The sequence below is a fragment of the Sturnus vulgaris genome, chromosome 24 (assembly GCF_052056855.1).
Source record: "Sturnus vulgaris isolate bStuVul1 chromosome 24, bStuVul1.hap1, whole genome shotgun sequence".
Lineage (NCBI taxonomy): Eukaryota > Metazoa > Chordata > Aves > Passeriformes > Sturnidae > Sturnus > Sturnus vulgaris.
In genome coordinates this window covers 5,388,077-5,414,482 of record NC_142266.1, presented here as the reverse complement: position 1 = coordinate 5,414,482, position 26,406 = coordinate 5,388,077, and the positions used below count along the sequence as shown (strand labels likewise).

The 26,406-nt window shown below is 55.0% G+C and overlaps 1 protein-coding gene across 6 annotated transcripts; it reads left to right on the top strand.

Annotated features, from left to right (window-relative positions):
- The first annotated feature begins 7 nt into the window (after positions 1–7).
- RIMS3 (regulating synaptic membrane exocytosis 3) lies at positions 8–26,259 on the top strand. 6 transcript variants are annotated; one of them, XM_014885625.2, is made up of 7 exons: positions 8–133; positions 10,628–10,897; positions 15,383–15,524; positions 16,323–16,435; positions 17,420–17,521; positions 17,626–17,765; positions 18,435–26,259. In XM_014885625.2, the coding sequence occupies exons 2-7, from the start codon at positions 10,678–10,680 to the stop codon at positions 18,645–18,647; spliced, it is 930 nt and encodes a 309-aa protein (XP_014741111.1). In that variant the 5' UTR covers positions 8–133; positions 10,628–10,677; the 3' UTR covers positions 18,648–26,259. The 6 variants fall into 6 exon arrangements, 5 of the variants coding, with proteins under 5 accessions (XP_014741111.1, XP_088034636.1, XP_088034635.1 ...); XM_088178510.1 differs by lacking the exon at positions 8–133 and adding an exon at positions 1,569–1,626; XM_088178509.1 differs by lacking the exon at positions 8–133 and adding an exon at positions 6,244–7,068.
- The last annotated feature ends 147 nt before the right edge of the window (positions 26,260–26,406 follow it).

The window sequence follows — 26,406 nt, the reverse complement described above, 5'->3', positions numbered from 1 at the left end:
AGGAGGGTTTCCTCCTGGCACGTGGCTCCATGTCAGCCGGCAGAGGCATCGCAGGGAAAGCGCCGGAGGAATTCACCGGGAGCAGCGAGACGCTGCTTAGAGGGAAATCGGTGTTTGGATCCCGGCAGCCAAGGTGAGTCCAAGGGCAGCGCTGGAATCGCCGCCTCTCCGCCCCAACATCGTCCTTGTGGACACTGGGGTGTCCCCGCGGTGTCCCTGTCCCCCCCTGTCCCACTGGGCTCCAGTGGGATGGGAGCTGTGGGGTTTGTGCATTCCCAAAGCCCAGGCTGAGCGGGATCAGCCCGGAGCCTCCCGAGGTCCCGGGGGCTGCCTGGGGACTCTCGGGGTCCAGGGGGGGTTGGCAGCTGCTCTTGGGGTCCAGCTGTGACAGAAGGGGCAGGTGGCAGCTCCAGAGTCCAGCTGGAGGGTCTTGAGCTCCAGCTGGGGGGTGTGGGGTCCGGCTGGGGGCTTTGGGGTTCGTTTGATGGGTGTAGGGTCCAACTGGAGGCTCTGGGGGTCTCATTGATGGGTGTAGGGTCTGGCTGGGGGCTCTTGGGGTCCAATTGTTGGGTGTAGGGTTCAACCTGAGGCTTTTGGGGTCCAGCTCATGGGTGTAGGGTCCAACTGGAGGCTCTTGGGGTTCAGTAATGGGTGTAGGGTCTGACTGAAGGGTGCAGGCTCCATCTGCTGCCTCTTGGGGTTCAATTTCGGGGTGTAGGCTCCATCTGCTGCCTCTTGGGGTTCAATTTCGGGGTGTAGGCTCCAGCTGGTGCCTCTTAGGGTTCAATTTCGGGGTGTAGGCTCCAGCTGGTGCCTCCCAAGCTCTGGTTAGTGAGTCCAGACTCCAGCTGAAGGCTGTAGGGTCCAGCTGGAGATTTTTGGGGTCCAGCTGCTGGGTGTAGAACCCACTTGAAGGCTGTAGGGTCCAGTTGGAGCCTCCTGGGGACCTGCTGCTTCTTCCCTCATCCCTAAGGATCCACCTGATGGCTGCACGGTCCTGCCGCTGCCTTTTGGGGTCCGGTTGCCACCGGGGGGCAACCCCGGTCCCTCGGGGGGTGCCGATCTTTCGAGGGGTGCCGGTCCTTTGAGGGGTGCCAGTCCCTGGGGGGGGGGTGATGATCCCTCGAGGGGTGCCGGTGCTTTGAGGGTGCTGGTGCTTGGGGGGTGCCGATCCTTTGAGGGGTGTCGATCCCTCGGGAGGTGCCGTTCTCTCGGAGGGTGCCGGTGCTTCGGGGATGCTGATGCCTCGGGGGGTGCCGGTCCCTGGGGGGTTGATGATCCCTCGGAGGGTGCCGCTCCTTCGGGGGGTGCCGATCCCTCGGGGGTGCCGGTCTCTGGGGAGGTGCCGATCCTTCGGGGGGTGCCGATCCTTCGGGGGGTGCCGGTTCCTCTCCGCTCCTCCCGGACCGTCGGGGCCGGGCCCGGGGCTCCCCCGCCCGCCGCTCCCAGCAGCCCGCCGGGGCCGGGGGAGGAGCGGGCACGGGCGGCGGCGGCGGCGGCGGTGAGTGGTGCCCGCGGGGTGCGGCGCTCCGAGCGCCCGGGACAGCGGCGACAACCCCTGGTCCCCGTGGCTACCGGGCCGAGCGGGGCCGCACCTGCCCCGGAGCATCCCCGGGAGCGGGGAAGGTGAATTTGGGAATGCCCGGCGCGGCTGCGGTGGCGGGGAGCAGCGGGATGCGCGCTCCGGGAGGAGGGATGGAGGGAGAGGAGGGGTCTCCACCTCCGTGGGGACAACACCGGGGGGGTCCCCCCCCGTGCCCCACAGCTGTGCCCAGCACCCTTAAATCATCCCTCAGGCTCTGAGCTGGGATGTGAAACCCCAAAATCAGCGCTGCGCCGAAAACCGGGGAGCTGCGGCCGCGCTCCCCCCGTTCCCGAGGGTTCCCCGGGCCGGTTCCCGGAGCCTTTCCCGGTGCGGGGCGGGCAGCGCTCCCCGGCCGGCGGCTCGGCACCGGGAGCGCCTTCCCGTGCCATCCATCATCCCGCTGAAAGCCCATTGACGTCAACCCCGTCCCGTGCACGCCGGTCCCAGCGCCGGGAAAACCGGGATAGGGACCGGGAAAAGCCGGGAGGGTCCTGGGCAGGGTCTGCCCCGGGGCATCGCACCGGGATCAGCTCGTCCCGGGCTTCCCGGCGGAGTCTCCAGGCTGGGATTTGTGCGTGGATTTGCCTTTTCCTCCATCCAGAGCTTCCTCCGCCTTCCGCGGGGTTTGGGGCAGGTGCTGGGATCGGTTCTGGAGAGAAAATTGATAAAGAAGAGGTGAGGAAGAGTGGGACGGTGCCCCGGGATGGGCAGAGCTCTTGTGCTGCTCTTTGTGCCACAACGAGGGGGACAACAAGTGGGGACAGCCCGAAGGCGCTGTTGGCATCACCCTGGCACCCCGATGGGCACAGGCCTGGCTGGCCACAGGGTCCCCTCTGTGCCCCAAAATGGTCCCCAGGGCCACCGTGTGGGAGCTGCAGGGTGGCACCCACGGGACGTGGTGGCTGTGAGGGGCTCTGTGATGGGCAGTGCCCATTCCCGGGGGTCTGAGGGGCTCCGTGAGGGGCAGTGCCCATTCCCGGGGGTCTGAGGGGCTCCGTGATGGGCAGTGCCCATTCCCGGGGGTCTGAGGGGCTCTGTGAGGGGCAGTGCCCACCCTCAGGGGTCTGTACCTACAGGAAGGAGGTTTCTGAGGCTGAACCCCGTCCCTGGGTGCCCATCCCGGGGCTGTGCTGGTTGTGCCAGTTCTCAGCTGGGAATGGGAGGCTGTGAATCCTCCAGGGGCACGGGATGGGCTTTGCTGCCAGGCACGGCAGCCTGGGATTGTTCTTCCACCACAGGACAAGGGAGCACCTGGCAAAGCAGCCCTGGCTGATCCTCTTGACGTTCCCAAACCATCCCTGTTCTCATCCCCCTGACCATTCCCAAACCACCCCTGTTTTTATCCCCTGACCATTCCCAAACCACCCCTGTTTTTATCCCCTGACCATTCCCAAACCATCCCTCTTTTCATTCCCAGCCATTCCCAAACCATCCCTCTTTTCATTCCCAAACCATGCCTGGCTGTTCCTCAGCTCTCCTCTCCAGCCCCAGTTCTCCTTGTGCTCATTTCTTGCCGCACCGACACCTCCCCAAGGCCACTCCTGCTGTGCTCACACCTCTCTCACTGTTCCATCTCCGACATCCCTTTGTGAGGCCAAACTCCTGCCACCTCCCACATTCCCAGCGCTCTCTCTCGCTTTGTCCCCATTCCAGCCTTTGTGGGACAGGGACAGAGGTGACATTGGGCTGCTTGGCCCCAAGTCCGGGGGTGAATTTTCTCCGTTCCATCCCCCCCGAGCTGCTCTCATCCCTGGAGCTCAGCTCTCCGTGGGCTCCCGCTGCAGCACAGCCCTTTGGGAAGCCTCACACGGATACAAAATGCAGTTTAAGGCGATGAAAATCCTTAATTTTCCTGCTGATTAAAACCGGAGCTGTGTGGCAGCAGCTCTTGGCGTTCCTGTCAAGGCATTTCAAATGTTTTGTCACCCCCATCTCCACGAGCAGGGAGAGAGGAATTAGGAATTATTGGGAAGGGATTGACAGCCCCGCTCCTCCTGCTGCCTGCCGGGATCAGGAGCTGCTTCCCTGCCCTGGGATGCTCTGCTGGGATCCTCTCCAGCCTCCTCATCCTTTCCACAGCCAAAAAGACTCCTGGAGATGGAAGTTTCACCCTGGGAATTGGCAATTGTGCAGATTCGAGTTGTTGGGTGGTGAAGCAACACCGGAGCTTTTGGCCTCATCTTCTCACAAGTGGAGCAGCACCTTGGGATCATCCATCCCTTCATCCCATCCCATCCCATCCCATCCCATCCCATCCCATCCCATCCCATCCCCATCCCATCCCCATCCCATCCTCCTGCCCTTCCAGGGATGCAGGAGCCGCTGCCACCCCCGGGAGCCTCCCCAGCTCCCCGTGCCACAGCCAGGGCTCTTTGCCGCAGGCTCTGCCCCCTCCTGGCATCGCTCCGGCTCCCAAAACTCTTCCCAAGTTTTCTGCTGATCCCTGAAGAAGCTCGGGAATAATTGTGCAGCCTTAGCAGTTAAAAAAGCAACTTTTTCTGCAAACAAAGCTGCTCACCCCCGACTCCTGCTGGGCTCGGGAGCCAGCTGGGATCTGCGGGATGGATGAGGCTGGGCAGGGAATGTCAGATCCAGCCAGGCTGTTGGCACATCCCACTCCTGGATGTGGATTTGGGGGTGTGGGTGGGTTCAGTGACCCATCCTGGAGCTGCTGGCTTGTCCCTGGAGACCCCAGGAGCACTGGGCAGGTGCCAGTGCTGGAACCTGAGGGATTTCAGGATCCAGAGCCCCTGGAAGGCACAGGGATATTTACCCGTGTGGAATGGGGAGGACAAGGAGGATCCGCTGGGTGCTGGTGGAAGGAAATCAGATGTTCCCTGCTGGTAGGAGCAGCAGAAAGCCGGAGCTGAGAGCAGCCCTTCCCCTGGAGGAAGCAGCTCCATGAAATATTGATGGGATTCACACACAGCAGCCGAGCCGTGCGAGCTGCATTGCAGAGCTCGGAGCCGAGCAGCCGAGAAGGGAAACGCTCGTCTCCACATTGCCTCTGTGCCAGGGCCACCAGCCCCAGCCCTGGCACTGCCCTGAGTGCCACCAGGACAAGGGTTGGGATCTGAGCAGGGCGATCCCATCCCGAACCCATCCCAGGGCTGGGTTCCTGCATCCCCACGGAGCTGCCCCAGTTTTTGGGGCCACATGGCTGCACCCACGGTGGCTGCTCGGTGCCACCTCCTGCCTGTCCCCACTGTCAGCTGCCCGTGGTGGCCACAGCCGGCACCGAGGTGCCAGCAGAGCAGATTACCCACGCTCTGTCCTGGATTCTCTCCAGGATGAGCTGGACCATGGGGGATGCCTGGTGCTTGCCACAGTTGTCCCCGTGGCTCTGGTGGCCACTTGGGCTCGGTGGGCGCTGGCTGTCCCCCAGCCTGGCCCTGCCTGGTGGCTTTTGCTCCTCGGATTCCTTGATGTTGCCAAGGAAACGCTGGGATTCAGCTCGGATCTGATTTAACCGGGCGCAGACGTCACGCAGGGACACGGGGGACAGGGACAGCGTGGTCAGGGCGTGTCCTGCAGCCCCTTCCTCACCTCCCATGTCTATGGACGGCCTGGAATTCCACACCTGTCCCACCTTCCCGGGCACAAACGGGCACAAAGTGGGTGCAGGAGGACGCTGCAGGTGCTCTGGGATGGATCCTTCTGGAGATGGACACATCCTTTGGGAATGGGCGTGGAAAGGGAATTGCCACGACCGAGGTGGAAGATTCCCATGGGACATTTCTCCTGTGCCACTGCTGCCTGGAGACCCCACTGGGCTGTGGCTCCCAGTCTGGACCTCACTGGTGCTCCCAGTTTGGATCCCAGGGATGCTCCCAGTCTGGATCCCACGTGCAGGAGCACATGGAAGCATGGAGAGCACCTGGAGCAGCCCCAGCTGCTTCCAGGCTGCAGGAATTGCCATCCCACAAGAGCCACTCCCAGGTTTCTGGAAGAGCTGAGCCCTTGGGGACATCCCTGGTCACTGTCACCACCCTCTCGTCTCCACCCACACCAGCACTTCCCATCCTGCTGGAAAACCAGTCCAGGCTCCCATCCCAGCACCTGCCCTTTGGAAAACCATCCTGGCCGGGGCCATCGTGTGGGATTTGCTCCAGGGCCTTCCTCCTCTTCTTCCTCTCTCATCCAACCTCGCTCATCCAACATCCAGGCATTTTTCCAGAGGCAGCAGCTGCTCCTGTGGGATCCCTGAGCACAGCCCCATCCAAATTTCCCAACTTTTCCAAGGAATGGAGCACATTTGGACCCATTCTTTAATTTCAAGCTTGTGCAGCAGCAAAAATGCAAATTCCAGCCAGGACAGAACTTTGCTAACCTGCCTGAGCCAGGAGAAGCTGAATTCCAGGACCTGGAGTTCCTCCCAAATTCCCAGCTCACATGCCCTCAATTATACCCCTTGTTGGGCAATTAAAATTATACAAGCAGCTGCTTATCAAAGCTGAAGCAATTAATTAGAATGAAATACTTTTAGGGGAAATAAGCCGAGCATTATTCCCAAATTCTTGGAGGAGCATGTGCGTGGGAACTGGGATGCTGCAGCTTGTCCAGAGCTGGCAGGGCCTCGGGGTGGCAGCTCTGGCAACCTTTTTATTTAAAAAAAAAAAGCTGATTTTAGGACCTGCCTGCTCCAGACATCCACAGTTTTCGGTGCTCTCCCTCCAGGCTCAAGCACAGGGGACAAGAAGAACCTCCTGCCCCACTGCCGGGGGGTTTCCAGCCCCGTTTTTCCCTGGGAACACCCACCTCGATGGTTTTGAGGGAAAAAGCAGCTCCTAAAATCCCTCTGCCTCCTTCCCTGGCAAGGCAGCATTCCCAGCCACCCCCACCGAGCTCATTTAGCACCTTCCTCCTCCTCCTCCTCCTCCTCCTCCTGCTGCTTTCCCACCTGTGTGGGGGCACCTGCGGGGCTGCTCCCTCCTTCTGCAGAGCTTTTCCCAAAGCATTCATTTTTCCCATCAATATTTTACCCCTCATTCCTGTTTCTGTGGCGTTTTTGGGGCCAGTGCTGCTTCCCAGCCCTGGGATTTTCCTCCCCACACCTGCAGCCCCTGACACCGGGATCCATCCTCACCTTGGCGTCACCTGTGACCCCTCCAGCCCCACTTTTCCCAGCCCTGCCTTTCCTAAGGCACCTGGATCTGTCTGTAGGGATCCGGGGTGGGGAAGGGGGGTGTCACCATCTCCCTAAATCCCAGTTCAGGGATGCTCCCAGTACATCCCACCCTGCTGGACCACTGTGCCCCTGCTCGGGGCTGGGAGAACTGGGTCAGCCGTGTAACCATGGAGATGCTGAGGGAGATGCTGAAGCAGCGCCAGCACAGCCCCGGCTCTCCAGAACCCTGGAAAGATTCACCCGCCCTGGCACCCTCCGGATCCGGCCGGGATGGGGCTGGGAAGCTGAGCTGAGCCTCCTCCTCCTCTTCCTCCTCCTCCTCCTCCTCCTCCTCCTCCTCCCCGGCACAGCGCCGGTAAGACGCCTCCATCTCCTCTTTTAATATAGATATTTTTTTGGGGGGTACCACGAGAGGGGAGGGGCAGAGCTCGGCCCCCTCCATCCAAACGCAACAGGGATCCCGTTTTTTTGTGCTCATCCATCGGCTCCAGCCATGACACGGCTCCCGGCGCTGCCCGGGGGCTCCGTGCATCCCTCGCCATCGGGGTTTGTTTCGCTGAGGAGCTTCCCGGTGCTCGTGGATTCCCGCAAGGACGGAGCGTGCTGGCGGTGAGCGCTGCGGGAGCCCCCGGCAGCTCGGGAATTGCGTTCCCATGGCAGGGTTTGGATGCGGCGTCACGGTGGATTGCTCGGAGCAGCGCCGTGATTTGGGATACAGGGAATGAACGCAGGGAGGGGAAGGGGGAAATGGGGATTTGAAGGGAAAATGCTGCGGTTCCCTCACTCCCCCCGCGCTGCCGGGAAGGGGGAGCCGGGGCTGGGGGGGCTGTGGTGGCATCGAGGGCGTTGTGGTGGCATGGAGGGTGCTGTGGTGGCACCAAGGATGCTGTGGTGTTATCGAGGGTGCTCTGGTGGCATCAGAGGTGCTGTGGCTGTGCTGAGGGTGCTGTGGTGGCATTAAGGATGCTGTGGTGGCATCAGGGGTGCTGTGGTGGCATCGAGGGTGCTGTGGTGGCATCAGGGGTGCTGTGGTGGCATCGAGGGTGCTGTGGTGGCATCAGGGGTGCTGTGGTGGCATCAGGGGTGCTGTGGCTATGCCAAGGATGCTGTGATGGTACCAAAGATGCTGTGGTGGCACCAAGGATGCTGTGACTGTGCTGAGGATGCTGTGGTGACATCAAAGGTGCTGTGGCCATGCTGAGGACACTCTGGTGGTGGCAAGGGTGCTGTGGCCCTGCCAAGGATGTGGTGGTGCTGAGGATGCTGTGGCCGTGTCAAAGGCACTGTGGCCATACTGAGGATGCTGTGGTGGCACCAAGGATGCTGTGACCATGCTGAGGCTGCTGTGGCCCTGCCAAGGATGCTGGGGCTGTGCCAAGGCCGGCTCAGCTGTAGCAGCCACAGGCTCCAGCACTCAAACCCACTCTCCAGCCCAGCTCATCTCAGCACTGGGCACCCCCTGAACCCTCCACCCAGCACCCACTCTGGGCAGAAGCTGATTGTGCAGAGAGATAAGGAGTAAAATCACGAGCAGGGGAAAGCAAATCCTCCCTTCGGGCTGAGGAGCGAGCTCTGCTTCCTTTGCAGTGGATAATCCCTGTGTGTGTTGCATTGGAAATGATCCCATTAGTGCTCTGCTCTCCTGATCTAATTTGCTCCCACCAGAGCCTGGTGCTCTCGGGGTGGTTGGAGCACAGAGTGGGGAGCAGCAACAGGAGATTTTTGTGTCCTCCTGGCCCTGCAGGCTTGGGGTGTTCCGGGGATTTCTCACCTGGAATGTGGAGGGGCCTGGGCTGGGCTTGGCTGAGGGATTTGTGTTTGTTCAGGCTCAGCCTAAGCCAGGTTTGCCGGTGGGGAAACTGAGGCATGGGAGCACTGCAGCTGGGGAAGTGTTTGGGATCCATTCCCTGTGTCAGCTGCATCCTAAGGGAAAAGATTGCAGCAGGTTTGGAGCCTGAGAGGGGCGAGCGGCATTGGAAAATGTCACCCCAAATGTCCCCAAGGCAGAGGATCAGCCCTGACCCTTCCTCGAGGAGGTGCTGGACATTGGAGCTGTGATGGGGCAGCTCCAGAGCTGGGATGCACCAGGTGCCAGTGGCTCCATCCCTCTGGAATGGGGCTCACCCCACAATAAACAGCTTTATCCCAGGGATCCATCCCTCTGGAATGGGGCTCACCCCACACCAAACAGCTTTATCCAAGAGATCCATCCCTCTGGAATGGGCTCACCCCACAATAAACAGCTTTATCCCAGGGATCCATCCCTTTAGGGGTCAGTGCTGACCCCCCCAACCCCAGTGGGGGCCATGGGTCAATGCCCAGGCAGAGCCAGGAGAGAAAACCCCAGCCAGGCAGGAACTCATTAATGACATTAATGACTAATCACCCACTCACCCCTGGAATTGATAAATCCGCGAGTTCAGCGGTGCTGGAGCTGATCCCGCAGCTCCTGCCAGGGCTCATCCAGGATTCCCATCAGGTCTCATCCCAGCTGTGGCCGCTGTGGAGCAGCAGAGCCCCCACCCTGCCCCACTCCCCGTCCCCGTGCTCGTCTCCATCCCTGTCTCCTGAAAGGGAAACATTTTTCCAGGCGCTGCCTCCATCCATTATCACAAAGTGGCTTCACTTGGCCTGCAGTTAATAATCCAGCTTTCCCTGGAAGATGGATGCTCCATCCTGCTGGAATTTAAATATTCATGGGCCAGGGAAGGCGGCAGGGAGGGTGTGGGAGGTCTGCTATCCACCTCCAGTGCTCCTGCTCCCCTGGCACTGTCGGCTCCAGGGATTCCCATCCCGGGGTGGAATCACCTGGACAGGGTTTGGAGAAGGGGATGTGCAGGAAAAACTTGGCTGGGTGTGATTTTGGATGTCCTCAGGGGTGGATGGGGCTGGTGCCCATCCAGGTGTGTCCTGGACTTTGGGAGTGTCCCGGTCCTGCAGGGAGCTGGGGCAGGGCTGGATGTTCACCCCAGGGGTCCTGACCCCTTCCTGCTGCTGCCACGGGTGGGGAAAAATCTTGGAATGTACTGAGATGAAAGGAATCCACAAGGATCATCCAGTCCAACCCCCGGCCTTGCACTGACACCCCAAAATCCCACCCTGTGCATCCCTGGTGTCCAAACACTCCTGGAGCTCTGGCAGCCTCGGGAATGTTCCCATTCCCTGGGGAGCCTGGGCACTTCCCAGCCTAGGGATGGGGGAAAAAAAAAAACCCTGAGGGAAAACCTTTCCCTGATTCCCATCCCTCAGTGGGTTGTGCCACTGGAATTTCCTTTCCTTGAGGGAAAAGCCTTTCCCTGGGGGGAAAAAAACAATTTCCTTGATTCCCATCCCTCAGTGGGTTGTGCCACTGGAATTTCCTTTCCCTGGGGGAAAAAAAACCATTTCCTTAATTCCCATCCCTCAGTGGGTTGTGCCACCTGAATTTTCTTTCCTTGAAGGAAAAACCTTTCCCTGGGAGGAAAAAAACCATTTCCTTAACTCCCATCCCTCAGTGGGTTGTGCCACTGGAATTTCCTTTCCCAGAAGGAAAACCTTTCCCTAATTCCCATCCCTCAGTGGGTTGTGCCACCATAATTTCCTTTCCCTGGGGGAAAAAACCCATTTCCTTAATTCCCATCCCTCAGTGGGTTGTGCCACCGGAATTTCCTTTCCCTGGGGGGGAAAAAACATTTCCCTAATTCCCATCCCTCAGTGGGTCGTGCCACCTGAATTTCCTTTCCCTGGGGGAAAAAACATTTCCCTAATTCCCATCCCTCAGTGGGTCGTGCCACCTGAATTTCCTTTCCTTAATTCCCATCCCTCATTCAGTCATGCCACCTGAATTTCCCGAATTTCCCACCACCTCCCACCCACCCATCCCTGCGGGGACACCCCAGCGACGCCAACTCAGTGTCCCCAACTTGTCCCCGCAGCTGATCCCGGGCAGCGGTGCCGGTGCCGGTGCCCGTTGGGCGCTGTGACCATGTTCAACGGGGATGGCAGCTCCTCATCCTCCAGGAACGTGGTGCGCAGCTCCAGCATCAGCGGCGAGATGTACAGCCTGGAGAAGAGCGCGCGCGGCAGCGCCGACTCCGTCACCGTCACCGCCAGCAAGAAGCGACGCTCCAGCCTGGGCGCCAAGATGGTGGCCATCGTGGGGTTGTCCCAGTGGAGCAAGAGCACCCTGCAGCTCAACCAGACCGGTGAGGAAATGGCACCTAAAAAACCTCTACCCAAAAATGACAGCACAAAAATGGCGTCTCAAAATGGCCTCTATAAATGACACCCAAAAATGACACTTAAAAAACCTCTACCCAAAAATGACAGCACAAAAATGGCGCCTCAAAATGGCCTCTATAAATGACACCCAAAAATGGCACCTAAAAAACTACAAACCAAAAATGACAGCAGAAAAATGGCGCCTCAAAATGGCGCCCCAAAAATGGCGCCCAAAAATGGCACCTAAAACACTATACCCCAAAAATCACACCCCAAAAACGACACCTAAAACACTACACCCCAAAAATGACAGCACAAAAATGGCGCCTCAAAATGGCGTCTCAAAATGGCGCCCCAAAAATGGCACCCAAAACAACTATACCCAAAAATGACAGCACAAAAATGGCACCTAAAAAACCTCTACCCAAAAATGACAGCAGAAAAATGGCACCTAAAAAAACTACAAACCAAAAATGACAGCATAAAAATGGCGCCTCAAAATGGCGCCCCAAAAATGGCGCCCAAAAATGGCACCTAAAACACTATACCCCAAAAATCACACCCCAAAAACGACACCTAAAACACTACACCCCAAAAATGACAGCACAAAAATGGCGCCTCAAAATGGCGTCTCAAAATGGCGCCCAAAAATGGCGCCTAAAAAAACTACACCCCAAAAATCACACCCCAAAAATAACACCACAAAAACGACACTTAAAAAAACTACACCCAAAAATGACAGCACAAAAATGGCGCCCAAAATGGCGCCCAAAAATGGCACCTAAAAAACCTCTACCCAAAAATGACAGCAGAAAAATGGTGCCCAAAAATGGCGTCTCAAAATGGCGCCCCAAAAATGACACCCAAAAATGGCACCTAAAACAACTATGCTCAAAAATGACAGCACAAAAATGGCGTCTCAAAATGGCGTCTCAAAAATGGCACCCAAAAATGACACTTAAAAAACCTCTACCCAAAAATGACAGCACAAAAATGGCGCCCAAAAATGGCGCCTCAAAATGGCCCCCCAAAATGGCACCTATAAATGACACCCAAAAATGGCACCAAAAAAACTACACCCAAAAATGGCACCCCAAAAATGGCTCCAGCCTGGGCGCCAAGATGGTGGCCATCGTGGGGTTGTCCCAGTGGAGCAAGAGCACCCTGCAGCTCAACCAGACCGGTGAGGAAATGGCACCTAAAAAACCTCTACCCAAAAATGACAGCAGAAAAATGGCACCTAAAAATGGCGTCTATAAATGACACCCAAAAATGACACTTAAAAAACCTCTACCCAAAAATGACAGCACAAAAATGACGCCTCAAAATGGCGTCTCAAAATGGCGCCCCAAAAATGGCGCCCAAAAATGGCACCTAAAACACTATACCCCAAAAATCACACCCCAAAAACGACACCTAAAAAACTACACCCAAAAATGACAGCACAAAAATGACGCCTCAAAATGGCGCCCCAAAAATAACACCACAAAAATGGCACCTAAAAAACTACAAACCAAAAAATGACAGCATAAAAATGGCCCCCCAAAATGGCACCTATAAATGACACCCAAAAATGGCACCTAAAAATGCTATACCCAAAAATGACAGCACAAAAATGGCACCACAAAAATGATACCACAAAAACGACACCACAAAAACTACAAACCAAAAAATGACAGCACAAAAATGGCGTCTCAAAATGGCGCCCAAAAATGGCGCCTAAAAAAACTACACCCCAAAAATCACACCCCAAAAATAACACCACAAAAACGACACTTAAAAAAACTACACCCCAAAAATCACACCCCAAAAATGACACTTAAAAAAACTACACCCAAATGTGACAGCAGAAAAATGGCGCCTCAAAATGGCCCCCAAAAATGGCGCCTAAAAAACTACACCCCAAAAAATCACACCCCAAAAAAATCACACCACAAAAATAACACCACAAAAATGGCACATAAAAAACTACACCCCAAAAAATAAAACCACCAAAATGGCACTTAAAAAAACGATACCCCAAAAACTATACCCCAAAAATGAAACTTCAAATTGGCACCTAAAAACTACACCCCAAAAATGACAGCACAAAAATGGCGCCTCAAAACGTCCCCCAAAAATGGCGCCTAAAAAACTACACCCAAAAAGGGCACCTAAGAATGAAACTCAAAAAATTACACATAAAAATGACAGCACAAAAATAACACCTAAAAAAACTACACCCCCAAAACGACATCACAATAATGGCACCTAAAAAAACTACACCCCAAAAATCGCACCCCAAAAATTGCACCTAAAAATGACACCACAAAAGTGGCACCTAAAAAAAACTACGCCTAAAAATTAACCCACCCCCAAAAAATACACCTAAAAAATGACACACAAAAAAACCCCTACACCTAAAAAAATGACACCTAAAAAATGACAACCCGAAAAAAAAATACACGTAAAAAAATGTCACTTAAAAAAGCCACCTAAAAAAAAAAAATCGCATTTTAACCCCCCTGGCACTTCTCCAGGTGCCAGATTTGCAGGTGAGGATGTCACTGGAGCTCTGCACAATCCCAGTGTCCCCTTCACCAGTAACTCCCAGTCCCGGCTGTGGGCAGGAACTTGGAGAAAGGACTTTTCCAAAATTCTGGGAAATATTTAAATGCTTAAAAATAGCTTTTCAGGGGGCGAGCGAAGCAGCTCCCTGGTTATTATTGCTTTTTATCCCTGTCCTTGCTGCCATTCCATGATTTGGGAAAGGAAGAGTTAATGCGGAGGTGGCTCTGAAGGGGTTAAAATTATCCCAAAAATCAGAACCGCCCCTGGAATGGCAGGACCGGGATGCTCCAGTCCAGGGAACCGGGCAAACCCTGGCGTGGGGACAGCCCCGGGCGAGCAGGACACGGCTGGCAGTGCCACCACTCACAGGTGGTGACACAGGGGGACCCGGGGACAGTGCCACCACTCACACACATGGTGGCACGGACAGGACACGGCTGGCAGTGCCACCACTCACACACATGGTGACACAGGGGGACCCGGGGACAGTGCCACCACTCACACACATGGTGACACGGACAGGACAGGGCTGGCAGTGCCACCACTCACAGGTGGTGACACAGGGGGACCCGGGGACAGTGCCACCACTCACACACATGGTGACACGGACAGGACACGGCTGGCAGGGCCACCACTCACACACATGGTGACATGAGCAGTGCCACCACTCACATGGTGACACAGGGGGGCCCGGGGACAGTGCCACCACTCACACACATGGTGACACGGACAGGACAGGGCTGGCAGGGCCACCACTCACACACATGGTGACACGGACAGGACAGGGCTGGCAGGGCCACCACTCACATGGTGACACAGCGGGGCCCGGGGACAGTGCCACCACTCACACACATGGTGACACGGACAGGACAGGGCTGGCAGTGCCACCCCTCACACACATGGTGACACGGGCAGGACAGGGCTGGCAGGGCCACCACTCACATGGTGACACAGCGGGGCCCGGGGACAGTGCCACCACTCACATGGTGACACGGACAGGACAGGGCTGGCAGTGCCACCACTCACACGTGGTGACACAGCAGGGCCCGGGGACAGTGCCAGGGGTGGCCGCTGGTGCCACCCTCCTCCTCCTCCTCCTGCTGCTGCTGCCATCTGCCACCGCAGGGGACACACGGTGCGGAGGAAAGGGGACATCAGGTGGTGTTGGGGCCGTGCCCACACCTGTGGCATTGCGGGTTCCTGTCCCCTCTGGCACGGGGACAATGCCAGCACCTGTGGGGTGAGTGGGGCAGGTCCCAGCTGCAGAGGGGACTCTGAGCCACCCAAAACCACGGCGACACTGGGACAGAGCGAGGCTGTGGCAGATGGAGTGGGGACACGGGGACACCGAGACACGGGGACACCGAGACACAGGGACACAGAGACACAGGGATATGGGGACACGGGGACATGGAGACACAGGGATATGGGGACACGGGGACATGGGAACACGGGGATATCGGGACACGGGGACACGGAGACACGGGGACAGTCGGACACGGGGACACGGGGACATGGAGACTCAGGGACACGGAGACACAGGGACATGGGGATATCGGGACACGGGGACACAGGGACACGGGAACAGGAGACTCAGGGACTCAGGGACACGGAGACACAGGAATATGGGGACACGGGAACTCGGGGATATCGGGACATGGGGACACTCAGACATGGAGATATGGGGACACGGGGATATCGAGACTCGGGGACACAGGGACACAGAGACACGGGGACACGGAGCCAGCCCGCGGCTCTCCTCTCCTCTCCTCTCCTCTCCTGCCGCACCGCCATGAATCCGTGCAGAATCCCGTGCGAATTCCCGCAGGGAACAGCTCCCAACTCCCTGGGAGCGCTGGCAAACGGGGAAGGGCGGGCTGGGGGGCAGGAGCTGCAGCTGAGCCCGTCTCCAATCGCAGAGGGAGGCCCCAAAAAACTGCGCAGCACCATCCGCAGGAGCACCGAGACCGGCATCGCCGTGGAGATGAGGACCAGGGTGACCCGGCAGGGCAGCCGGGAATCCACGGACGGCAGCACCAACAGCAACAGCTCGGACGGCACGTAAGGAACGGGGCAGGGATGGGGATCCCGGAATTTTTCCGTGAAAATCCTTCGTGGGTTTGTAAGAGGTAAAATGAGGGATGCGGGGCTCCAGGCGGCTCTTTAAAATGGTGTTTATTGTATCCATATGAAGCAGCGATTTATTTGTTATTTAAAATGGTGTTTATTGTATCCAGATGAAACAGCGATTTATTTGTTATTTAAAATGGTGTTTATTGTATCCCAATGATGCAGCAATTCAGGGGTCGTGGGTGACAGAGCCCAGCCCACACCTGTCAGCCTCAGCTGTGGGTTCACCTGAAACCTCTCAGTTCTGGTTCCAATGCATTATTGACTTTTCATGGCAGAGCATCTCAATACATGACAGCCAATCAATGTTTTACTGTTACCTATAGCCTGTCCTAACTGCCAACATCACCATATCCATGTTTCTGTTTTCCAGTCACAAAAGGTCAGTGTGTTCCAGTTTAAGATAGAAGTTGTTTCTCAGTTTTCTTGCAGTAGAAAATTCTGAGATCTTTTCTCTACTTGCAACATTGGCTTTCTTGTGAAAGTCTTTTTGCTTGGTAAAAACATCTTTTGAGGTGGATTTATCCTTTGCTCTAAGCCGTAAAATCCCCTTCTAACTCACCTTTTTCTTTCTAGTTCCCCAGTCAGACTGGTTCATCAATTCTTTTCTTCGATATCAAAATTGCCATCATTTCTCTTCCTTCTTCAGCTTCTCCATTCAAAGAGTTTTCTGTTATCCATCCATATCTGTGAGACCTTCCTGCCATATCCTTACCCTTCCCAACGCAGGTTCATCTTCCCCACCACTCGGCTGGGAGCAGAGAGCCAGTTCAGCGATTTCCTGGACGGGCTGGGGCCGGGGCAGCTCGTGGGGCGACAGACGCTGGCAACGCCCCCGATGGGTGAGCGGGGACAGCGCCCAGGGGGGCTCCGGAGGGAGGGGAGGGTGGGGAAGGGACCCCGTGATCCTTCCCAGGGCTCCATCCCAGCGCATCCCGGTCCGGGAGTGCTCGGGAATAATCGGGAATGTTCTGTCCTATACAGGGGAGCGTGCGGGGGATCCCTGAGAAGCAGCAGCTCTGCCTTTTCCCGGGGTTTCCTTTTCCCAGGGCCTCATTTTGGAGAATTCCGGAACCAAACCCCACATTTTGTCCCGCTTTTCCCTTTGAAATTCCAAATGGGGATACAAAGTTGCACCCTAAATCTGAATTCCCAGCCAGCAGCAGCGATTCCCCAGCTGGAGACACACCCCAAGGTGTCCCTGATCCTGCTGGGATGGAGATGCTGGGAATGGGAAGAGCTGCCCGGTGTCCCCTGTCCTGTCCCTGTGGCACTGGGAGCTGGTCCTGGATAAATCCCAGAAGGAGGAAAGGAAAGGAAAGGAAAGGAAAGGAAAGGAAAGGAAAGGAAAGGAAAGGAAAGGAAAGGAAAGGAAAGGAAAGGAAAGGAAAGGAAAGGAAAGGAAAGGAAAGGAAAGGAAAGGGGAAAAGGAAGGGAAAGGGGGAAAGAAGGGGAATGGGGAACAGGGAAATGGGGTGGTTGGACCCCTCAGAGTTCCTGTCCCCTGATCCCAACCTCTCCTTTTCCTGGGGAATCACCCACCGAGGCCCAGCCTGGTAAATCCCAGCCTTGTTCCCATCAGGAGGGATAAAATCCCAATGGCAGGGATGGAGCTGAGGGGGACGAGGGGCTCCCACCCAGATCTCTCCTCGCTGCTCAATCCAAACTCCTTCCCACCCCCCGATTCCCAACAAACCCAACCTCCAGTGGGACTCTGAGGATGGGGGTGCCCAATTCCCCAATTCCCAGCCGTGCCGAGGACACGGGGCTGTGGCTGTCCCCAGGGGGAGGTGACCATCCCTGAAGGCGTGTCCCCCCCCTTGCAGGTGACGTCCACGTGGGCATGGCTGACCGCAACGGGCAGCTGGAGGTGGACGTGATCCAGGCCAGGGGACTCATCCCGAAGATGGGCTCCAAGTGCATCCCTGGTAGGGGGCTGGGGGCGAGGGAGGGGGTTGGGGAGGGAGGTCCCGTGCTGGGATCATGCCAGGATCATGCCAGGATCCCTGTTTGTCCCCATTCCCCACGACAGCCACCTACGTGAAGGTTTACCTGCTGGAGAACGGCGTCTGCCTGGCCAAGAAGAAAACCAAGGTGGTGAAGAAAACCTGCGACCCCTCGTACCAGCAGCCCCTGCTCTTCGAGGAGAGTCCCCAGGGCAAAGTCCTGCAGGTGGGCAGGGACACCTTCCCCTGTCCCAGGGCTGGCTCTGAGCCCCATCCAGCCTTGCCTTGGCACTGCCAGGGGTGGGACAGCCACAGCTGCTCTGGGCTGGGATGTTCTCCTTGGAGCTGGGATGTTCTCCTTGGGGTCTGGAATGCCCTGCCTGGGTCTGGGATTCTCTCCTCGGGGCTGGGATTCTCTCCTCGAGGCTGGGATGCTCTCCTTGAGGTTTGGAATGTTCTCCCCAGAGCTGGGATGCTCTCCTTAAGGACTGGAATGCCCTGCTTAGGGTTAGGATGCTCTCCTTAGGGTTGGGATGTTTTCCTTGAGGTCTGGGATGCCCTGCTTGGGCTTGGGATGTTCTCCTCAAGGCTGGGATTCTCTCTTTGGGATCTGGGATTCTCTCTTTGGGATCTGGGATGCCCTATTTGGGATCTGGGATTCTCTCTTTGGGATTTGGGATTATCTCTTTGGGATCTGGGATTCTCTCTTTGGGATCTGGAATACCCTGTGCCAAGACCTCCCCACCCTCACAGGCTGAGGGGAGCAAATCCAGGAACCCCCAGAGCCTTTCCTGCCTCCCTCAGCCCCTCCCAACGCCGACCCCAGCAGGGATTTCCCCATCTGGGCGGGATTTCCCCAGCATTCCCAGCTCCATGCCCCGTTCCCTGCCCGCAGGTGATCGTGTGGGGCGATTACGGGCGCATGGACCACAAGTGCTTCATGGGGATGGCCCAGATCATCCTGGAGGAGCTGGATCTCTCCAGCACCGTCTCGGGCTGGTACAAACTCTTCCCCACCTCGTCCCTGGCCGACTCCAGCATCGGACCCCTGACCCGCCGCCTCTCCCAGTCCTCCCTGGAGAGCTCCACCAGCCCCTCCTGCCCCTAAAGGCTGGGATTGGGGAAGGAGACACCCAGGGAGATCTCACAGAACTGGTCGTGGAGAGCTGTAAATATCTTTTTTTTTTTTCTTTCTTTCTTTTTTTTTTTTTTTAATTTTCAATCTCCTAATCCCCCCGCCCAAAAAAAAAAAAAAAAAATTTCTGCCCTCCTCAGGAAGGGAGAGGGCTGGGGGGAAGGAGAGGAATTCCCTCCGAGGGCTGCGACTGCCAACGATCCCAGACTGTTCACAGACCTCGTCCTGGGAGCTCCCAGCTGCTCTCCCCACCCTGCTGGGAGCAGCTCGCTCTGGCTGAGGACGAGGTTCCCTTTTCCTCCCATTCCCTTTTCCCCTGCCTGCGAGGAAAAGGGGGGGAAAAAAAAAATCCCTGCTGAACTCAGAACAAATCCAACTCAGCACTATAATTTTTTTTTTTGTTTGTTTTCCAAGGAATGTAGCATCTTCTCTTATGTAGCTTTGCCACGTGCTAACAACACACTCACTGCAATATCCAAGAGAACTCTGGATGGACCGGGAACATCTGCCAGGCTCATCCCCTTTGGTCGCTTTCCCAGCACTTTTGGTGGCCATTTGTTTTTTTTTCCCCCTCTCCAATTTTTATGATATATATATATATATATTTTTTTTTTTGTTTTTTCCCGGGAGCATGTAGCCTGTGACCATTGCCAAAGCAAGAGGGGACAGGGAAAGGGGGGGGAGCTCGCTGGGCTTCTCCTTGTGCCTGGCCAAAACCAGACCCAAAACTCTGGGAATGCCTCGTGGGAGACGGGAAAAGGCGACTCCAAGGAGCAGGAATATCGGGATCCTGCCTCCCAGCACCTCCCTTGGTCTCCTCGGGGTCTGGAATGTTCTCCTTGGAGCTGGGATTCTCTCCTCGAGGTCTGGAATGTTCTCCTTGGATCTCACACGTTCTCCCTGAGGTCTGGAATGTTCTCCTTGGATCTCAGATGTTCTCCTTGAGGTCAGCCTGTCTCTCCTCGGGGTGTGGAAAGCCCTGCTCGGGGTTGGGATGCTCTCCTCGAGGTCTGGAATGATCTCCTTGAGGTTGGGATTCCCTCCTTGGGGTCTGGGAAATCCTCCTTGGGGTAGGGTGCCATCTTGAAAGGCTGGGATTCCCTCCTCAGGAGTTGGGATACCCTCCCTGAAGACTGGGATGACCTTCCCAAAATCTTGGATCCCCTCCTTGGAGCTGGGATCTCCTCCTCCAGACTGGGCCGTCCTCCTTGAGGTGTGGGATTCCCTTCCTGGGCTCTGGGATTCCCTTCCTGGGCTCTGGGATTCCCTTCCCGGGTTTTGGGATTCCCTTCCTGGGCTCTGGGATTCCCTTCCTGGGCTCTGGGATTCCCTTCCCAGTCTCTGGGATTCCTCTCCCGGGCTCTGGGATTCCTTTCCCGGGTTTTGGGATTCCCTTTCCCGGGTTTTGGGATTCCTTTCCCGGGTTTTGGGATTCCTTTCCCAGTCTCTGGGATTCCCTTCCCGGGTTCCAGCACGCTCCCCTCGAGGTCTGGGCCATCTCCTTGGGGTCGGGACACCCTTCTGGAGAGCTGGGATTCCCTCCTGGATGCTTGAATTCCGAGCAGGAGTGGAATCCACCGCTGGTTCTCTCCAGGGGAACATCTCAAGAGCAGCTCTGGAATTCTGGGGGACAGACAAAGGAGCGGGACGAGCGTTTTTGGGGTTTTTTTTTTTTTTGTTCGTTTTGTTTGTTTTTCCAAGCAGCATTTTGGTTCCCTCCGAGGGATCCAGTTCTTGTAGCAAACCCGGGAATTACGGAAGCTTTTTTTGAAGGTGCCTATTGAAATTTGCTGAAATTACTCAGGGGAGACACCACTAGAAACTCTTGGTTTCTTCATCAAATATTCCTAAATCCAATGACTGTCCTGAAGGATCAAGTTCCCAAGAGAGAAGGAACAAAATCCCGACACACCAAAAGATGGAGGAGGCTGGAAGAGGACGAGAAGTTCATGGGGAATTTCACGGGGCTGGCTCTGACCTTCAGTCTTCACCCCACAGCACGGCTGGGGGGTTTTTTATAGGATCATTTCTTGGCAAAACACGGAATTCCACGATGCACAGAGCACAACAAACCCACCCGGGCTTCTCCTGGTGCCACTGGGAATGAAGAACCAGCTCAGCCACAGCAGAACAAACCCAAAGCCCAAGGAAAGGAATTTTGGGATGAAGCTGTTCCCTCCACAAACCCAACCTCAAACCTGGGGGTCCTCAAACCCCAAATCTGGGCTCCACGAATCCAAATGTGAGGAATTCATAAATCCAGTCCCAGGGATCCACAAACCCAAACCTGAGGGTTCACAAATCCAGACCTTGGGGTTCACAGCCCCAAATTTGGGGTTCCACCAACCCAAACCTGAGAGTCAACAACCCCAAACTCGGGGGTCTACGACCCCAAATCTAGGGAATCATAAACCCAAACCTGAGGGTTCACAAATCCAAGCCTCGAGGTCCACGACCCCAAATCTGGGGGCCCAAAACCCCCAAGCTTGGTGTTCCATGACCCCAAATCTGGGGTTCTACCGACCCCGAACTTGGGGGTTCACAAATCCAGGTCTGGGCAATCAGAAATCCAAACCTTGGGGTTCCACAACCTCAAATCTGGAGTTCCACAGCCCCAAAGTGCCACAACCCAAAATCTTGGGATCCCCAAACTTCAAAGTCTACGAGCTCAAACTTTGGGATCTACGAACTCAAACTCTGAGGTCTACAAACTCAAACTTTGGAATCTACAAACCCAAACTTTGGGATCTACAAACCCAAACTTTGGAATCTACAAACCCAAACTTTGGGGTCTACAAACTCTAACTTTGGGGTCTACAAAAACCCAAACTTTGAGGTCTACAAACCCAAACTTTGGGATCTACAAACCCAAACTCTGGGCTCCACAAACCCACACTTGTGGCAAGTGTGGCCAGCAGGACTCGTCTGGGCTGTGCCCGACCCGGAGTCACCGTGACGGGAACTCGGAGCTGCTGCCCTGACTTTGCCAACTCCAAACCACCCAGAAGGGAACTGGGTGGATCCTGCTGAGCTGGGATGGGGAAAAGTTCATCATCCATGAAGGATGAGGGATGAAGGATGGAATCCTCCTCTTGGGGCACGGGCTGCCATTCCTGGATGGACACCTGGGGGAGGGACACGTGGAAGTTTTTCCTCTCTGAGAATTTCTTCTGTGAGTTGATGGAAGTTGGAGGCTTGGTTTGGTTGTTGACAGCCTGAGAAACGAATTGGAGAATTTAGTCCAAAACAAAAAAAAAAACAAATAAAAACAAACAAACTAAAAAAAAAAAAAAAAAAAAATCAAAATCAAAAAACCAAAACTAACTAAAACCAAGACAAGACCTCTGGGAATGTGGGATGCCCTGAACTTCTGGTGGTTTGGGAAACAAACTGAGTGCCCTGAGTGCTGAGAGAGGAACAAACAAGGGCTTGGACTCGGTGTTCCCTCCTGAGCACGGGGAAATTCCGTGAGGCCGACGGAATCATGGCAAACAGAATTCCACAGGGCTCAGCCTCTGCCGGATTTTTGACTCTCCACGAAGGGAAAACATCCCAAAAGGAAAAATCTCCCCTCTCCCTCCAAGCTGCTGCTCTTCCCTCTGGCTTCACCAACTCGGTTCTGATGGGAAAACTCCGAAATTTGGGATTGTCCCGGCTGGAGCAGGAGCGTGGGCAGAGCAGGGAGCTGAGCAGGGACGTTCTGGCACAGCTTCCACCCCCTCTGCATTCCCACATTCCTTCCCTGCTCCTTCCCTGCCAGGAACAGCCCACGGTGCCTGACAGGAGCAGGGGGTGAGCAGCACAACGCTGCCCAGGGCAGGCAGCAGCATCCCTGGAAAAAAAAATTCCCAGTGAAATTCCACGTGGGAACGAGGAAAACCCGAGGATTTTTGGTGAGAATGATGAGGATGAGTAGGGGAGGGGGTGATGAGGACCTGCTGCTCCTGGAGAAATGGAAATTCCATGGAGTGACACCAAAATCCAGGAGAACATTCCCTCCTTCCCTTCCTGCCCCCCACTCGTTTCCCAGCGGGAATGACCCACCTCGAACTGGTGTGGGGATCCCAAACTGGGCCAGGAACTGGGATTGTGCCACGCTGGGGTTGCAACATCAGCTCCTCATTTCTCAATGCCCAGGACCTCGTGTCAGACGTTTTCCTTCCTCAAACAACGACAAAAACACGGCCAAGACACCCAGAAATCCCAAAGTGAGCCCCGTGGCAGCTCCCGAGGAAATGAATTCCATCCCAGGATCAATTCCTGCACTCCAATGTTTGGGGTTTTTTTGTTGGTTTTTTTGGGGGAATGTTTGCTCACAAAGGGCATTTTTTTTGATGTGCAATTCGATTTGCAAAATTCCCTGGAAGGAATTTTGAGTTTGACGATTTCCTCTATTTTCTATCAAGAAAAGAAATCCAAATGACTGCATTTGCCAGAGATTTTTTTTTTTTTTAATTATTTTTTTCCTGGAAAGAGGAGTGAATGTGGAATTAAATCAGTTTTTTTTTTCAGCCCGTTTGACACCCAGCCCCCATGAGAGAGGAGCAGCCCCCACCTGACACTGCCAGAGCTGAAATCCAAACCCCCACTGCAATCACGAGGATGGATTTGACAAAAAAAACCAAAAAAACCTTGGAATGATGCTGAAACATCCCCTAAAGGCTGACAAAATTCACACAAAGCACAGAAAACATTCCAGGATTGCAGGCCTGAGCTATCCCTGCTTTTCCACCAGCCTGGAATGGGCCAGATTTGCCAAAGCCCAGTGAAAATTTCCAAGAATTTGGGATCAGTCAGAATCCAGCTCGTGTTTCTTCATCACCATGCTGAAAAGCTGGGAGAGGTTTGGATGGAGTTTTCCCGAAATCCAGTGGGAATTTTGGGGGAAATTTTTGGGAAAACAGCACCAATTCCCTGAACTTACTGCCACAGAGCAATGGAGAGGAGGGGGGGAAAAAAAAAAAAAAAATTCCCTTCACCTTTCCCAGCTCTGCCAACCTTTCCTGCAGGAGCTGGGAGCTCCTGGTTCCAACCACCAGGAATTCCTCAGGAATGGGATCAGGATTCCCCTGGCTGCCAGGGAATCTCTTCTCTTCACTGCCTGACACCACAATTTAGAAAATCCAGCCTGGATTCCACAATTCCCACCTGGACTCACAAACAGGGCAGGAAAGTTTTGGTTTTTGGTTTTTTTTTTTTTTTTTTTCCTGACAGGAAATTATCCCCCCCCCCCAAAAAAAAACCTGCACCAGGGATGATTTTCCAGGCAGAAAATTTTTCTTCCACTCGACTCAAATGTTTCTTTCCTGATGGATGGGAAATGCCTGGATGTTGGAAACCTCTGGAAGGTGTGGGATTGGTTTGGGAAAAAAAAAAATCACAGGATTGTGCAGATCAAGGAATCTGAATCCAACCTGAATGTGGTTTTTTTCCTCATGGATGGGAAGAGCTCTCCCTGCTTTCCCTGGGGATTTCATGGCTGCAGGTGGATCGAGGTTTCCCAGGTTTTTGTAGCAAAGCTGTTCCAACTGGAATTTTTCCCTCTGCTCCACAGGATCTCCCCAGGCTGGTTTGGGTGGAAAAAAAAAAAAAAAAACCAACTTAAAAATCCATCGAATTCCAGCCCCTCGAGGCTGCTCCAAGCCCCATCCTGGGACAATCCCAGGGACAGGGCAGGATTTCTTTTTCATGGAGAAACCCCTCCCAATCCTTACCTGATTGCTTAAAGGCGTGAAAAACATTTTTAGGAGTTGAAAAGCTGCAGGAAAGACTTTTTAGGAGGAAAAAAAAAAAAAAGAAAAAAAAAGAAAAAGCAAATCCCAAAAAACAGGGTTGGAATTTTGGGTGGGGGGGGATCACAACCCCGCTCACCTCGAGGAAGATTTTTTGGGTTTGAAAAGACTTGGAAAAATACCCAAGTGTTGGTCTGGGTGTCTGAGGAACCTCCACGTTGTGGGACCCCGCCCCGAGAATCCCTCAGGAACACCGGGATGGACTCCAGGAGAATCCAGGAGAATCCAGGAGAATCCAGGAGAATCCAGGAGATGCCAGTGCTCCCCCAGGGCCTGGAGCTCCGGTTGTTGCTATACCTCATCCTTCCCTTCCCCTTGGATCCTTCCCTTTCCCCACTTTTTCCCTTCCTTTAGGACCCAGAGCTTGTGCACTCAGCCACATCCAGGTTTTTTTTGGGTTTTTTTTGCGGTTTTTTTTGGTTTTTTTTTTGCGGTTTTTTTTTTTCTGTTGTTGTTGTTGTTGTTTCCCTGTGGAATGAAAAGCAATCCGTGATCGGGGTGGGCAATTCCCAACCCTGCTCCCTTTGGGATCTGAGCTCAAGGGAAGGGATCCTGGGCTCGGGGGGGATGATCCCGAGGGATCCTGGGCTCGGGGGGGATGATCCCGAGGGATCCTGGGCTCGGGGGGATGATCCCGAGGGATCCTGGGCTCGGGGGGGATGATCCCGAGGGATCCTGGGCTCGGGGGGATGATCCAGGGGGATCCCTGTTCCCCTTTTCCATCCTCCCTGCCCAGCAGCCCCTCCAGGGCTGCCCTGAGCCCCCCAAAACCCTCCCGGGGTGGGCAAGGGGCTCGATTCCAAACTCCAGCTCTGCTCTCATCCTGGGAAGGGCACAAATCCTTTTCTAAAATCCCTTGGAAGGTCAGAAATCCCTGTCCAAAGCCCTTGGAGGGGCACAAATCCTTTTCCAAAGCCTTTGGAAGGACACAGATCCCTTGGAGGGGCACAAAACTTTTTCCAAATCCTTTGGAGGGGCACAAATCCCTCTCCAAATCCTCGTCCAAAGCCCCTGGAAGGGCACAGATCCCTTGGAGGGGCACAAAACTTTTTCCAAATTTTCCAAATCCTTTGGAAGGGTCCAAATCCCTTTCCAAATCCCTTGGAGGGGCCCAAATCCTTTTCCAAAGCCCCTGGAAGGGCACGGATCCCTTGGAGGGGCACAAATCCTTTTCCAAATCCTTTTCCAAAGCACCTGGAAGGGCACAAATCCCTCTCCAAATCCTTTCCCAGATCCCTTGGAGGGACACGAATCCCTCTCCGTGTCTCCTGGATGGACAGGGAGCCTCTGGAGCAGGCAGGGAAGGTTTCCCTCCCTGGGCAGGACAGGGCTGATCCCATCATTCCCTCCAGGAATCCCAGCTCCCTCTGCCTCAAAAAGGGAATTTTTCTCCTGCCCCAGGGAAAAATCCCAAAGGAATTCCCAATCCCAAGGGCCTCTGGAAGGCCGGGGGGGGGGGAGCCCCTGAATGTTCAGAGCACTTTGAAGTTGGTGGCCTTGTTTTCTTAAAGGGCTTTGATCTTTTCATGAAAGGAGAGAATCTTCCCCATCATCATCATCATCATCCTCATCATCATCCTCCTCCCCAGCTCGGAATTCATCCCTGGAATGTTCAGGATGATCCAGGACTCTGGAATCTGTCATTAATCCTTCAAGTTTACACCTAAAAAAAAAAAAGAAGCAGCTCCGGGGGGAAGCAAAGCTGGGAATTTCTCTTGGGATTCGGGCTGGCAGCAGCAGCAGGGAAATAAAAATAAAGGGAAATAAAAATAAAGGGAAATAAAAATAAATGGGTTTTTAGGAGTAGGCAAAGTGAAGTTTGGGAATGTTGAACCCAATCCAAAAATTCTGGATTTCCATCTCTCAGCCCAGCTTCCCCCTACAAAGTCTGAGGGGGAATAAAAGGGAATTGTGGAACGGTTTGGGTCCATTAAAAATAA

What these genes read in the sequence shown, in the direction of transcription:
- RIMS3 (XM_088178507.1), top strand. Translation starts at nt 11,511, where the DNA reads ATGACAGCACAAAAATGGCGCCTCAAAATGGCGTCTCAAAATGGCGCC. An exon ending in AGCAACAGCTCGGACGGCAC is followed by an intron (nt 15,525 to 16,322) that starts GTAAGGAACGGG and finishes TTCCCAACGCAG; the next exon opens with GTTCATCTTCCCCACCACTC. An exon ending in GCTGGCAACGCCCCCGATGG is followed by an intron (nt 16,436 to 17,419) that starts GTGAGCGGGGAC and finishes CCCCCCTTGCAG; the next exon opens with GTGACGTCCACGTGGGCATG.